This window comes from Medicago sativa, chromosome 3 (assembly GCF_051527215.1).
Source record: "Medicago sativa cultivar Bolivia chromosome 3, Bolivia_mono, whole genome shotgun sequence".
Classification (NCBI taxonomy): domain Eukaryota; kingdom Viridiplantae; phylum Streptophyta; class Magnoliopsida; order Fabales; family Fabaceae; genus Medicago; species Medicago sativa.
The window spans coordinates 103,083,284-103,097,382 of record NC_140751.1 but is presented as its reverse complement, the minus strand read 5'-3'; the positions used below and the strand labels follow the sequence as shown (position 1 = coordinate 103,097,382).

The following is a 14,099-nucleotide window of genomic DNA, read 5'->3' as shown; positions in this document are numbered from 1 at the left end:
AGTAGGGGTGACAAAACGGGTCTGATCCGCCGGCCCGTTTGGCCAGCTATTTTTGGCGGGCTGAGTCGAAGTTTTGAACTCGCTTTCTATAGTTGGCTCGGCTCGTCTCGTCTCGTTAAAATACGGGGTGGGAACGGGGCGGGGCGGCCCCGTTAACTCGTTGGAAACGGGCACGGGGCGGGGTGAGGCGGCCCGCTTAACTCGTTTTTCAATTTGTTATTTTGAATCTTATTTTATGTTTTTGGATTTGTTTTGGTTGTTAGATATATTTTGAGACTTATTTTATGCTTTTGGATTTATCTTGTTTTTTGAGTTTATTTATTTTGAGACTTATTTTATAATTTGGTTGCTGGATTTATTTTATGATTTGTTTTATGTTGCGCATTTGCCTTATTTTGCTATTAGTTATGACGTTGAATTCGACAATTTGATAATTATCTTGTTTTTTACAAATTTACTTGTTACCTATTCTTTTATATTTTTTTTATGATAAAAGCAACATAGTTTTTTTTTTTTAACAATTAAGTTGTAATTTTTTTTTGTTTGGCGGGCGGGCCCCTCAACTCGCAAGCCCGCCACTAACGTGAAAGTAGGGGTGGCAAAACGGGGCGGGGTGAGATTTTGTACTCGATCACAAAATTTGACTCGGTTCGTTTCGTCTCGTTTTTAGCGGGCTTAGACGGAGCGGGCCGACCCGCTTTGCCATCCCTATGTGAAAGCTTATTAGGGAACCTTGATTTTGTAAAACACTTGAGAGGGGATTCACTTTTCTTCTTATTGCATCCGGCTTGCTTAAATTGGTGGTGGTGGCGCGAATATAAAGCTTACTTGTGTCTCCACACTTTAGAATATTTGTGTAACCATTGTTATCATCACGGACTTGCCACCAAGCTTATGGATTAATCCTACCTCAATCATTTAAAGAGTCAAGCAATGAAGATGTGTACTACTCTTGGTCTAATGTTCAATTAATATATGGTGCACTGTGCACAACTTAACGGAAATTTGATGCTTGAATATCCTTTTCTTGTACATTGATATTTGACATTTTTCTCACTTTCAACCATCGAAGTCCCACATTTCGTATACTAGGTGGAGATGTAAAGTTTTCGTATTTGTTCTTTTCAAACCTTTATAGGTAGGGCTGGTGAAAGATAGCATATAATCAACCTTATGCAACCGATCACAAACCAATAAAATGTCATTCACAAATTTTAACATAATCTTTTGTAAGATAGCAATTGATTAATCATTAAAGTGTTCAGCGCCACGGTTTGGATCGGTTTTGAGGTAATTTTTTTTATCTAATCCAAATATTAAAATCATATGCAATAGTAAAAATATAGATTGAATTAAAGTGTTAACAACCAAAAAATAACAAGATCAAATTTAGTCCCCTAGAAAAGCTGTGAGAACCAATTTAGTCCTTAAGAAAAAAAAACAATTTTTAGTCCCTGAAAAAAATAAATGGGGATAAATTAGTCCATCTCTTGTTTATACTTTATTTGGTTGATGAGTGAAAGATAGAGAGAAAAAGGTTAAAATAAGGGAAAATACTAAAAAATGAGATGATCATTTAGTAGATACGAAAGGAAAATGGAAGAAAGGATGAGTGAAAAGAAACATGTATTTATAAAATTGCATATACATCCTTAATAAAATTTAGATACGATAAAATTAATTTGATTACATTAAAATTTTCATTTTATCACAATCAACAAAAAATGACATGAAGTTGGGATAATATGAGTGACATAAGGGATAAACTTTGTCGATGGAAGATTAGATGAGTTCTATTTTAACCGAATGAGGGATTCATGATTCTTTCCCGAGTCTACTAGGTAGTATGTGGATCTTGATGATATTAGACTGAGTCAAAGCTCAGTCATTATAGTGCCATTAACCGCAAAAGGTGATGAGTGAGGCAAGGCATTTGAGTAAGGACTGCACACTATGGACCTTTCTATGAATCACGCCGTGAAGTGTGAAGCTGTCAGCCGAACGTGGGATGTCACAAACTTCTCAACGAGGGAAAAATCAAGCACTACCCGTGAAAATAGTCGAGCAAAGTTAGATACTGTAGGCCATGTCATTTGCCTAACAGGTATAGTTTCACCTATAAATAATATTTTGCACAATGTATTCGACACATAATCAATCAAACAAAACTTATTTTATACTATTTTATTCTTTTTATCATTATGTCTTTATCTCTATTTATAGGCATTTCATAGTCTAGTAGCAAAAACTCCAAAATAATCGTACTTATACATTACTGGAGCAATTAAATAACCCACAACCGAGAGATATAAATTTTTCCTCACCGCCAATTGCTTAAAAAAAGAGAATTAAAATTAAAAGACTGAGAGCCGATACCTCCACTAATCTCTAGTTCAACAACGATAAATAAGTTAAGGATCCAATAAGATGACATTTAAGCTTAGGAAAAAAAAAAAAAATACTAAACACCCTAATGGGGAGGGGTGAGCAAGGGATGGTTGAGGTGGGGTTTTTTTTTGAAGGATTGATACGGATTATTACCAAAATGATCCTATCATAAATTTTGTCTATACCATTTTGGAGACCCTAATATGTATCTAAGTTCGATAACTATGAGTCAACTTAAAAGTCGGTGTATTTTTTATGGAAACTAGCGGAAAGACGGGCACTATCGTGCCCGTCTGTCCGCTCTTTCTACTGCGCTAACGCATGTGATTATTTTATTATGTTTGTTTGTATAATTTTGATTAAATTTTTTAAATTTTTAAATATTAATGGAAATTATTGATATATTGATTTATAAACAAAATATTGTCAAGTTATATAACAATTATTTATGAACTCAACATATTTTAGTTTGTTTGCATATAAATTAAAGAAAAAATAATGATATTTTATTGTTTATTCTAATAATAATTGGTAACATCATAAAAAAAACATAAATGTATAAATGACATTTTATGTAAAAGAAACATTATCATGATTGCGATAAAAGAATATCTTTAAAAACTACATTTTTCGTAAAGTCTCCATCTTCTCCTTCTATTTTCCCTTCATTAATGAGAACTTTTGTTGAATTTTGAGAAACTTCTGTCATAAAGCTACATATAATTGACCATGACCGAAAACATGTCGTGGAAGATAGATTCCGACATTGAGAATGGTCTGCCTTTTAACATTAATTTTTGCTCACATTTGTTACTAATATTTTTTTAGAGGATTTAAAGTCCAATCTTTAACATAATATTTTACTCACGTTTGTTACTAATATTTTTTTCCATAGGATTTAAAGTTCAATCTTTAACATTATTTTTTGCTCACGTTTGTTACTAATATTTTTTTTTAGAGTATTTAAAGTTGAATCTTTAACATTATTTTTTTCTCACGTTTGTTACTAATCTTTTTTCAGAGGATTCAAAGTCCAATCTTCAACAATATTTTTTGCTCACGTCTATTACTAATCTTTTTTTAGAGGATTTAAAGTCCAATCTTTAACAATATTTTTTGCTCATGTTTGTTACTAATTTTTTTAGAGGATTTAAATTCCAATATTTAACATTATTTTTTGCTCACGTTTGTTACTAATCTTTTTTTTAGAGGATTTAAAGTCCAATCTTTTCCATTATTTTTTACTCACGTTTGTTACAATTGATCAAAGACTAAGGATGAGTAATTTATATCAATAAAATAACATGGAATACTGTTTTTTGTGGAAGGGATATGAAAATACTTGACAATCTTTGTCGGTTGTATTGAGGGGGACAACACAGATGTACAACATAAAAGCGGCTGATAAAAAAGTAACATGAGTTGTTGTTTTGTGCTAGTTTTTTTGTGAGTTTGATCTTTGGTTAACAGAGGTAAAAGAGGGTTAACGGTGACGATTAATGACATGGATTACTAATCCATGTATTATTTTATAATTGGCTATTTGTATTTAAAATTAAGGGTATTTTTGGAAAGAAAAGTCCAACCCAAAGGTGTGCTTATAGATAAAAAAAAAACACACTATCATAGTTTGTATAAGCTATTATAAACCAGCAAAGTCAAATAATTCTTAAAATTAATCGTAAATAATTTGAATCATAATCACTTATAAACCAGCAAAGTCAAATAATCCATAAAATTAATCAACTTTGATTAGTTGTAACATGAAAGAAAAAAAAAACTTACAGGTTAATTCTGAATTCTAATGCAGAGGGCGGAGAGAGGTTGAGAAAAACTAAACAATGCGGGAACCAACTATGAACGGTGAGAACCCTACTTATTAATATTTTTAATATAGTGTTAACAAATCTTTTTCTAAAAGATTTTGAATCATAATATTTTGCTCACGTTTATTACTAATATTTTTATCAGAGGATTTAAAGTCCAATTTTTAACATTATTTTTTTCTCAGGTTTGTTACTAATCTTTTTTTTTGCTCACGTTTGTTACTAATAGTTTATTAGAGGATTTAAAGTCTAATATTTAACATTATTTTTTGCTCATGTTTGTTACTAATATTTTTTTAGAGGATTTAAAGTCCAATCTTTAACAATATTTTTTGCTCACGTTTGTTACTAATCTTTTTTTAGAGGATTTATAGTCCATTTAATATAGTGCTAACAAATCTTTTTTTAAAAGATTTTGAATCATAATATTTTGCTCACGTTTGTTACTAATATTTTTATTAGAGGATTTAAAGTCCAATTTTTAACATTATTTTTTGCTTAGTTTGTTACTAATCTTTTTTTTTGCTCACGTTTGTTACTAATCTTTTATTAGAGGATTTAAAGTTTAATATTTAACATTATTTTTTGCTCATGTTTGTTACTAATCTTTTTTTTAGAGGATTTAAAGTCCAATCTTTAACAATATTTTTTGCTCACGTTTGTTACTAATTTTTTTTAGAGGATTTATAGTTCAATCCTCATCGGCTATTATTTTTGTTTAAAAAAATTAAAAAAACTCATAGACTCGTGAGAAATAAAGCAAGAAAAAACATAAACTTTAGATTATTTTTTTCATAAGTGATTATTGTTCAACTTTGATTTTCTCAAATTCGGATTCATTCAATCTTCTAACAAAAAAAAGTAAAAACAAAGCTTGAATTGTAATGTTGACGGAAAGTAAATTGCTCGAAGGATAAAATAGAAAGATATTCAATTCATGAAGTGGACCTTAAAGATATTCCATTCAATGATGTTTCAGAAGTATTAATCAAGTTCGTGAGCCTTGGAACTTTCTAATTTTTTAGATGTGATGAGATGTGATCAGAGGGTACTATGATGAATTCTGGATCGATTTGAATTCATGAGAAGAGACATAAGGAATGCAAATATAATTTTTAAACTTTTGTGAGTTTGATCTGTTGTTAACGGTGGTAAAAGAAAGTTAACGGTAACGATTAGTGACATTGATTATTAATCCACGTGTTATTTTATAATTTGCTATTTGTATTCAAAATTAAAGATATTTTTGGAAAGAAAATTCCAACCCAAAAATGTGCTGAAAGGGGTAGTTTTCTTTATATATAGTATAGATGAGGTGGATCAAAGAAAAATACTTGGTTGGAAACAACCTAAAAAAAAAATTATTTAGACACATAAAATTATACATCATTTAATTATTTTAAAAATACACATTATTTGATTTTTTTTCTACCTTTTCTCATTTATGTGTGTGCCGGCGCCTAAATAGAGAAATGTTGTCTCAAAAGATATAAAAAAAAAAGTGTAAAAATATCATTTTTTTGGTTTAAATATTGTGTCTAAACCTTGTGAACATGCAAGATCTTCTTTGCATCAAGATATATGTCACCGATTTTTCTTAATGTTGCTACTACAACAAAATCATAATATTTTATATCAGTAATTAAATTTAATGTCGAACAAAGTTGTTTTCATTTTTTTCATAAGTTCTCTCATAGTCTAATAAAAATTGTCTTAGTGGATAAGTTCCAAATATGTATGTGTCCAAAGACTTAAAATATACCATATAGTTAGAAATTGTATTTTTTATTTATTTTTTCAAAAGGGGGGTTGAGCTGATGTGAGGAGGGCATTGTCAATGCTAAACAGAATAAACTTAAGAGTTTTAGGTCATTTTTCAATATATAAAAAAGGCCTACCTGAAAGAAGAAGAAGACCTACTTATAATCGGAAAAAAATAAAGCAAATACCTTTCTTTTTAAGAAAAATAAAGCAAATACCTGAAAATGATTCTTATGAATTAAAAACTTAGATAACCTAACAGAGAATATATTCTTCGTTTTCCCCCTTATTATTTTTATTGTCAGAGAAAACTTGTAAGCATGCTCATTGTTTTTTCAAATAAAATAATAATCTACACCTATATGAGTGAATATTTAGTTTTGGTGTTGTATTTTTTATTCCAACTATACAATTCATTTAAACCATTGCATTGATAATTTTATCAACTTCATAATATTATTAAACTATAACCAAGTACAACAAAATAAATACATCCGCTAGTAGTAATATTTAAAGTGGTTGATAGCCTTCAAATGATAAAATTGGTTGATAAATTTATTTATTTTTTGACCTATGTCCGCTAGTAGTAATATTTAAAGTGGTTGATAGCCTTTCAAATAATAAAAGTGCTTAATAAATTTATTGATTTTTAAAGTGATTGAATATCTTCATTGATTTTTGGTATTAGTAATAGACTAGTACGATAGTGTAAAAAGAATAGTGGTTGAACATTTATATAATCTTATAAGATGCAGTTGTATCACCAAAATATTTCTTGCTGGAAAGTTATTGTCTAATCATTGATTAAATAATAATAGACTACTTCCTTTCAACAATGAGCATTACTTTCTTTTAATACACATTAGCTTAAACTAAATTCAATCCCTAAAAAAAAAAAACAAAACTTAAAACTAAATTCAAATCCAATATGATGGATTACCTAATAAACGATTTTTTAGAGAAAAAAGCGTGTAGTACTTTATTAGATATCAATTTAAAGAAAAATGGTGGAACATCAATGAAGATGTGAGGACTAGCTGAACCTGGGGTTTCTCTGGCTAAGTTATTAATTGTCTCATTCATCTGTCTTCGAATAAACTCAACATGATAGTTTGCAAAAATCTTTTGCAATGTTGTAGTAATCCAGAACTTTTTTTTACATCAAGCTCAAGATCAATATATTAGTGAGTTATAAATCATACACACAATTAATGACATGTAACAATCTGAATGCTTCACCTTCTTCCGTGGAACAACCCAAAGTGGGCCAAAGAGTTTTAGCAAGCACAAAATTCCAATTATCATCTCGAATACACATCCCAAACCCCCACACAATTCGAAGTGGTGAAGAATGTGTCTATATTGCAATTGAGTCGCCCAGCTATAGGTTTTTTCAACTTGTCTCTTGTTTTTTTGTGTAAACCGGGTATCCTCCGCGCGCAACTGCGGAGACTAATTAATCCCTCAAGCATTGTGGGACCCAAATGGGCGGTAGACTCTCCCTAAGAGTTTTAACGCTGCTGCATGCCCAAGGCTGGATTCGAACCCAGGACCTTGATTAAGCTAGAAGAGACCCGTTCCATCTCATCTAAGCGCTCTTGGGTTCAAAACTTGTCTCTTGTTGCTACACCGTTTGTTGGACTACCTAAGAAAGAAAATAAAAAAAATGGATGTGAAAATTTTCTATATAAGTAGAGAAGTTAGTGGATACGCAATCATAAGTTGTAGTCTTATGCTCGGTTAGATAAATGTTATTCGTGCCAACATATATCATTTAGACTTTAGTTAATTTTATCAATTTTAGATATTCATAGATATCCAGAGTATAATTTAATTTAAAAAAATAAATCTGAATTCTGTAAATATATCCTATCTTCACACGATAATTAAAATTATTTATCAACTAAATAAAAATCTAAAATTTGTTCACAATTTTTTTTTGAAGAGGCTAAAATGGAATATATTACCCAATCAAAGTGTCTTTTCTAGCACAAGGAGTACTAAGAAAAAGACAACAAAATCACATAGTATTTACAAGATAAAAACTGTACAAGAAAAAACAAGAAAAGAAAAATATAATATAATATACAACATAAAAATACATCATAATATTAATATAATATATTTGTCAAAAAAATATATTAATATAATGTATTATAAAAATAGAATTAGTAACAAAATAGTAATTTATTTTACTCGTGAGTACCCACTAAACTGTGTGTTTTTTCGTTGACAAAATTAAACTATCTACCTGTGTTGGTTTTATCTATGGCTACATGCTAACATGATAAATATGTTTTTGGTTCTCTGGAGAATTTTCTCTTTTTTTTTTTTGGCTATTAAACTCTCACGTATTTTTTATTTTGAAAGTTCTGTTTATTTGATTATGACATGAGTACACAACTTTGTTTATTTTTTTTTTTTTTAGGAAATGAGTCCACGACTTTATAAAGTACACTTATTTCTTACTCCCTCCGTTTCAAAATGAGTGTCGTTTTAGGTGTTTACACACATATTAAGAAATGCAATGATTAAAAGAAAAAGAATGGTTATTTTACCAAATTATCCTTATTAACTATTGGTTAGTTTTAAAAGTAATACTTTGAAAGTAGTGTTCAGAGTATTAATTGGAGGGTACAATTGAAAAGAAAAAGTTATTATTGCATTGGAAACTGAAAGCGACATTCATTTTGAAACAAATTTTTTTGGCTAAAGCGACACTCATTTTGAAACGGAGGGAGTATATTTTTAATATATATATATATATATATATATATATATATAGGGTTTTGTTACAAGCCACCCTTTGGTGGTGTCTTTTAACAAGTCACACCTTAAGGTGTGATTTTCACTTTTTAGTTATAACTTTGCTAAAAGACACCTTCATAAAAGTAAGTTGGTGTCTTTTCGCAAATGCTCATAGAGTAACTTGATAAAAGACACCTTCATAAAAGGTGTTTTCTATCATAACCCATATATATATATATATGGGGGGCAGAGATCCTCTCCTGTGAGAATAACACTGCAGGCTGTCCAGTTTCAATCATAACCATTCAATTGGTCTTTTACGTTTTTCAATGAACCTAGGTGAGCCAAATCAATGGCTGGGATTCCACTGGACCCTCCAGTGACTGGAGAGGATCCTCTCCCATATATGGGTTATGTTACAAGCCACCCTTTGGTGGTGTCTTTTATCAAGTCACACCTTAAGGTGTGATTTTCACTTTTTAGTTATAACTTTGATAAAAGACACCTTCCTAAAAGTAAGTTGGTGTCTTTTCGCAAATGCTCATAGAGTAACTTGATAAAAGACACCTTCATAAAAGGTGTCTTCTATCATAACCCTATATATATATATATATATATATATATATATATATATATGGAAGCCCCTAATATGGACCTCAAAAGTAAGGGTCCATTGGTGGACCGGTACAAATGACTTGCTGCAGCAGGTTACCATCATTTAGATAATAATTTTAATTTTATTAGAATATCCTCGTATCCTGACAAAAGATCAAAGCTAATTTTCCAGAAATGGTCTCTATTGGAAAGGTCCAAAATTCTCAGCTTGCATTTCCGAACTTGAAGAATGATGAAGATGGTCCAAATCCATTCTCAATAGATTTATGTAGAATTTCATCAACAACAAATTATGCAGAAAATCTTCCACAGTTATTTCCTATGTGATTCAAACAAAGCTTGTCTTTACCTAATTACTTTGTGGGATTTTATTGATCTGGTGGCAAATGGACTTGGTGGGGGTAGTGCAACAATCACAATAGCATGATTGAAAATCAAACCTTATCACCAAAAAATGGTCGAACCTAAAAATGAAAAGGTTGTAAAAGCAAGTCTGTTAAAGTACTTTTTTATATCTATGTTGTTGCTGCTGCTTAGGTTCCTGGACACAATGTGGGAACATACGGGAGTAAGAGTGGTTTTTTAGTAAAAAAAAATCAAGTCCATTGTTTCCATTGTTGTTCTCTCACTTTCTCCTCTAATTTGCAAACTCAATCCCAGCTGAAGACCCTTTATTTGGGATAAAATTAGGGGAAATGATTATTGTTTCCATCATCTCCAAATAACCAGATCTAATTATTCAAAAAATTATTTTGGGAAATGATTATTGTTCCAAATATTTAGAGCTAAAATGGTTTACAAATAAAAATATAAATAGTTTAATCACAAAGATCATCATAGGTTCCATTAAAAAAAACATAAACATAATATGTTGAAGATAGAGATGGAAGACTAGTGTCAAAAAGTAAGAAAAATAGAGGTGCACACGTGGGGTAGAAGTCTGTCATCATTTCTTTTGTATGGAACTGGCTGTAATAGGTCACTTATACAGGTCCATCGGCGGACCTTTATTTTCAAGGTCCATATTAGGGGCTCCCTATATATATATATATATATATATATATATATATATATATATATATATATATATATATATATATATATATATTTGGTAAAATGTACACTTATTCTCTTTAGGTTCAACTCCACCTCCAAAATGACATGATTTGGTGGAGAAACTGCAACCCTTTATAAAAGCTGGATATATTCTTCTTGCTATGATGCTGGTCCAACATTTATCGTAAGGGTTTATACCCCTTATACTTCCAATAATAATAAAAAAAATCATATAAAAAAAAGACCCATCTCAGAAACAAAATAACAACAATGGTCGTTTCAAAAAGAAAAAGAAAGCTTGTTGTCAAATTAAGCTTAACATAAGGGAATAAATAAAACATAAAACAGTTCACTCCGAACTTAAAATTTCGAAATAACAAATTATACACTTATATCAAATTTCATGAATATAATAATAACACAACATTTAAAATAGAATATTGTTGATAGAGTCAACTCTTTGAGGATGAATAATGCTTCAAGTACGTTTAGTGATGTGCATGACTAAATTTGCAACCTCCAATTTCTCAACTCCATAAAGTTTAATAATCTTATTTTTGAACCTAATGAATAATTCATCCATTATTTCTTCTCCAAACTCTGACTTCAAAATTGATTCTGCAACAGCTCTTATAAACTTTGCTACACCCTCAGCTCTTGTGTCTTCATCAACAACAGTGTACTCATCATCAATAACATCGACGTTTTTCACCCAATCCGTTCTAATTGTCTCTAACCTTTGAACATCAAAAGACCCTTCTTCTTCAATCACTTTTCTAATCTCCTCAGACGTAGGGCAATAGGATGGTATGTTAAATGAGTCCAATTTTGATTGCTCCACCAATTTCTGCATATACCAAATAAAATAATACATACATACACAGTTTTGTTTTGATAGGTAATTAACAAAGAAAATAATTAAGCTACATTCACACTCACTTTGTAAATAATTAAGGCCAGGATATATATATTGACATCATATGCCAAATTAATTAGTATAATGATATTTTGATAATTGTGGGGAATACAAATTTCACGAATGTAAAGTTGACTTATTCTGTATTATGCAATTTTTAAAAGATTAGATCTATTTTTTTTTTTTTTTAAAAATTTATATAAGCGGGTTGATCAATGAAATTTACATTATGAACAAATTAATTTTTTTTTTTGAAAGGAAAACAAATTAATTTATTAGTAGTGCGCATGTTGAGTTTTTAAAGTTGAATGTTGTTTGATTACCTCTGCGGCCATGTCATTGAGTGCCATGCCAATGACAACCCATGCATTTATAAGTTCATTTTGCTCATCTCTGCCAATAAGTGTTAGGACCATTGCACCACCAGGAAGCAGTTCAGACGAACGTGATCTTAAAAATAATGAGAAGTCTTCTTGAAATTGTGCAAAATATGCTTTTTGCACCGCTGGAGGGCTTGCCCTTGTTAGGTAAATATTCCCTTTGTTCAATGGTTCTAAAGCATCTTGCAACACATCTGGAGTCTATTGCCAAATTAATTAAACATTAACAGGGGAAATACCTACCATATTATTACTTTGCAAGCGATATCATATACTATATTATTCCTTCAAAAAAAAATCATATACTATATTATGGATATTAATATAAACACGTACATACATATTTTTTTTTCGTGGTATAATAATTTTTTGGTGTTGAAAAATACTTACATCTAGTCATGCAGTATCATGCTCTAATATTATTTCTTAAAATACATACACAAATTATCTGCAAATATGATTGGTCTGGACCAAAAAAATAAGATTGGTTGTGTTGGTAAAATATCTTATCTTGTACTGTACAAACTAATTAAAGTCCATTAATTACAACTTTTTATTTTTAAAAAAATTAGGTAAAAAGCAATAATCACTTTTAGAAATTTTTATCCAATTGTTGCAACAATTTTTTTAAAAAAAATATAAGAATAAAAATAGCTTCAAATAAGACATTGTTTTAAATAACTTCTTTTGAAATTTTCATTTTTAAAATATTTTTTATCGCGGTAAATAAGCACAAAATAACTTCGGCTTTTGTTGAAAATCTTTAAACTATTGAATATAAAAATTACATTTTTTATATTTGTGACCAACCGGGCTTAAATGATATGAAAATTCATATAAGTAATCCAGATTAGTATACTACCTTGGAAAGCCAATGTAGACTATAGGAGGAATGAAAAAAGTGAATGGAATTGTCGGGGAAGAGTCTCCCATAAAAAGACCCAGGTGTTCCACTAAAGAAACATGGACTAAACTTGTGTCCTTTCTCTTCTTGTAGTCTCTTATAAAAATCAGGGAGTAACTTAAAAGTGGTATTGAAGTCATTTCCAAATAGGTCATTGAGGAAAAACTGAAACATGGGTGACTCATGGCTCAAATTTTGACTCACAGCATCAACAGTGTTTATGATATTTGATGCAACCAAAAGTGCATTTGGACCTGATGAACAACCTAAGTCAGCCACTTTCAAACAATTTGGAAAAGTGTCACAATACAACCTCATTATACTATCTTCAAGTATATGTTTTGCCGTCAGCATCACCATTCTCTGCATACATATATGGGAAAAAAATTATCATTAAATTTGACATCTCTAACACTTAAGGATAACATTAAAAAAACAATTATTTTCAAGCTCGAAATTTCGTTGTTATTTTAACTTTTTTATAATATAAATGGACAATATCAAAAGCTTTTGGTAATTGGTATAACATGCAAATTCTACAAAACAATGGCCAAAAAAGTTGACTAGTTGATATTGGAGCAAGGTAGATTAATCATTAATCATTACCTGAAATGTGGAGTTATTTGCATAGCTTGTATCTCCCTCACCTCCATTCATGTGAAGGACTTGTTCAACTGCCATTGCTAAAGGGTACGATACACTTCAAATGAAAAAAGAAATGTGTGATTGGGAAGCACGTAGTACTTGTGAATGAGCTTAAGATGTTTCAAGCATTCCTTTTATAATACATGATAAATAAATATAAAATGTAATGTAATATATAGTAATATGAAACAGAACAGCGACATATTGCAAATGTACAAAGTTCACCTACTACCAATGTCATTGTCGTTAGTTAACACAAATCATGAAAACTAAAATAAATATATAATTTCTTTATATTTTAATGACAAATATTAGTAAATTAGTTGTTAGATTAATAATATTCATCCGTTCACCCGAGTTTAAACTCAGAATGCTCGACTCCCTTAACTTAAACAGTTAAGCTATCCAACCTCTATATAATTTCTTGATCTAACATGACCAAAGAAAGAACCACTTTGAGCAAACCTAATAGTGATTGGTGTTTTAAAGAGACAAATAATACGAGACAATCAAATATTTTAAAATGGAAACTTATATAAGAGGGAATGTGTATTTTGAATGTTGGAAAGTGCCCTGAAATCTCATATGAATGTGCAAAATCTTTCAATGTTGGATTTTGTTTATTGCACGACTTGCTGCGCGATGCGCATGGTGTCTACTGTATAAATAGGCAACACAAGTTTTAGGGTTCAGAGTGTAAAAAATGTGGATTTTGGAAAACCAAAAGAAAAGATTCTTGGAAAATGGTTGGTGCCTTTTGGGAGGGATTTATGGGGTGGAAAACACATGGGAAACTCATGAAAGGGTGAAATATTTGTATGCACCCTCAATGAATATTGTGAGACTAAAAGAGGAGATTC

At 30.2% G+C, this 14,099-nt stretch overlaps 1 protein-coding gene across 1 annotated transcript; it reads right to left on the bottom strand.

Annotated features, from left to right (window-relative positions):
- Nucleotides 1–10,671: 10,671 nt before the first annotated feature.
- Nucleotides 10,672–13,346, bottom strand: LOC146943173 (S-adenosyl-methionine 4-1-methyl-2-pyrrolidinyl-3-oxobutanic acid methyltransferase-like). The gene is made up of 4 exons (XM_085757270.1): nt 13,201–13,346; nt 12,553–12,957; nt 11,634–11,891; nt 10,672–11,241 (listed from the first exon to the last, which is right to left on the bottom strand). Exons 1-4 carry the CDS (start codon nt 13,273–13,275, stop codon nt 10,873–10,875), a joined length of 1,107 nt encoding a protein of 368 aa, XP_085613396.1. The 5' UTR covers nt 13,276–13,346; the 3' UTR covers nt 10,672–10,872.
- Nucleotides 13,347–14,099: the final 753 nt, after the last annotated feature.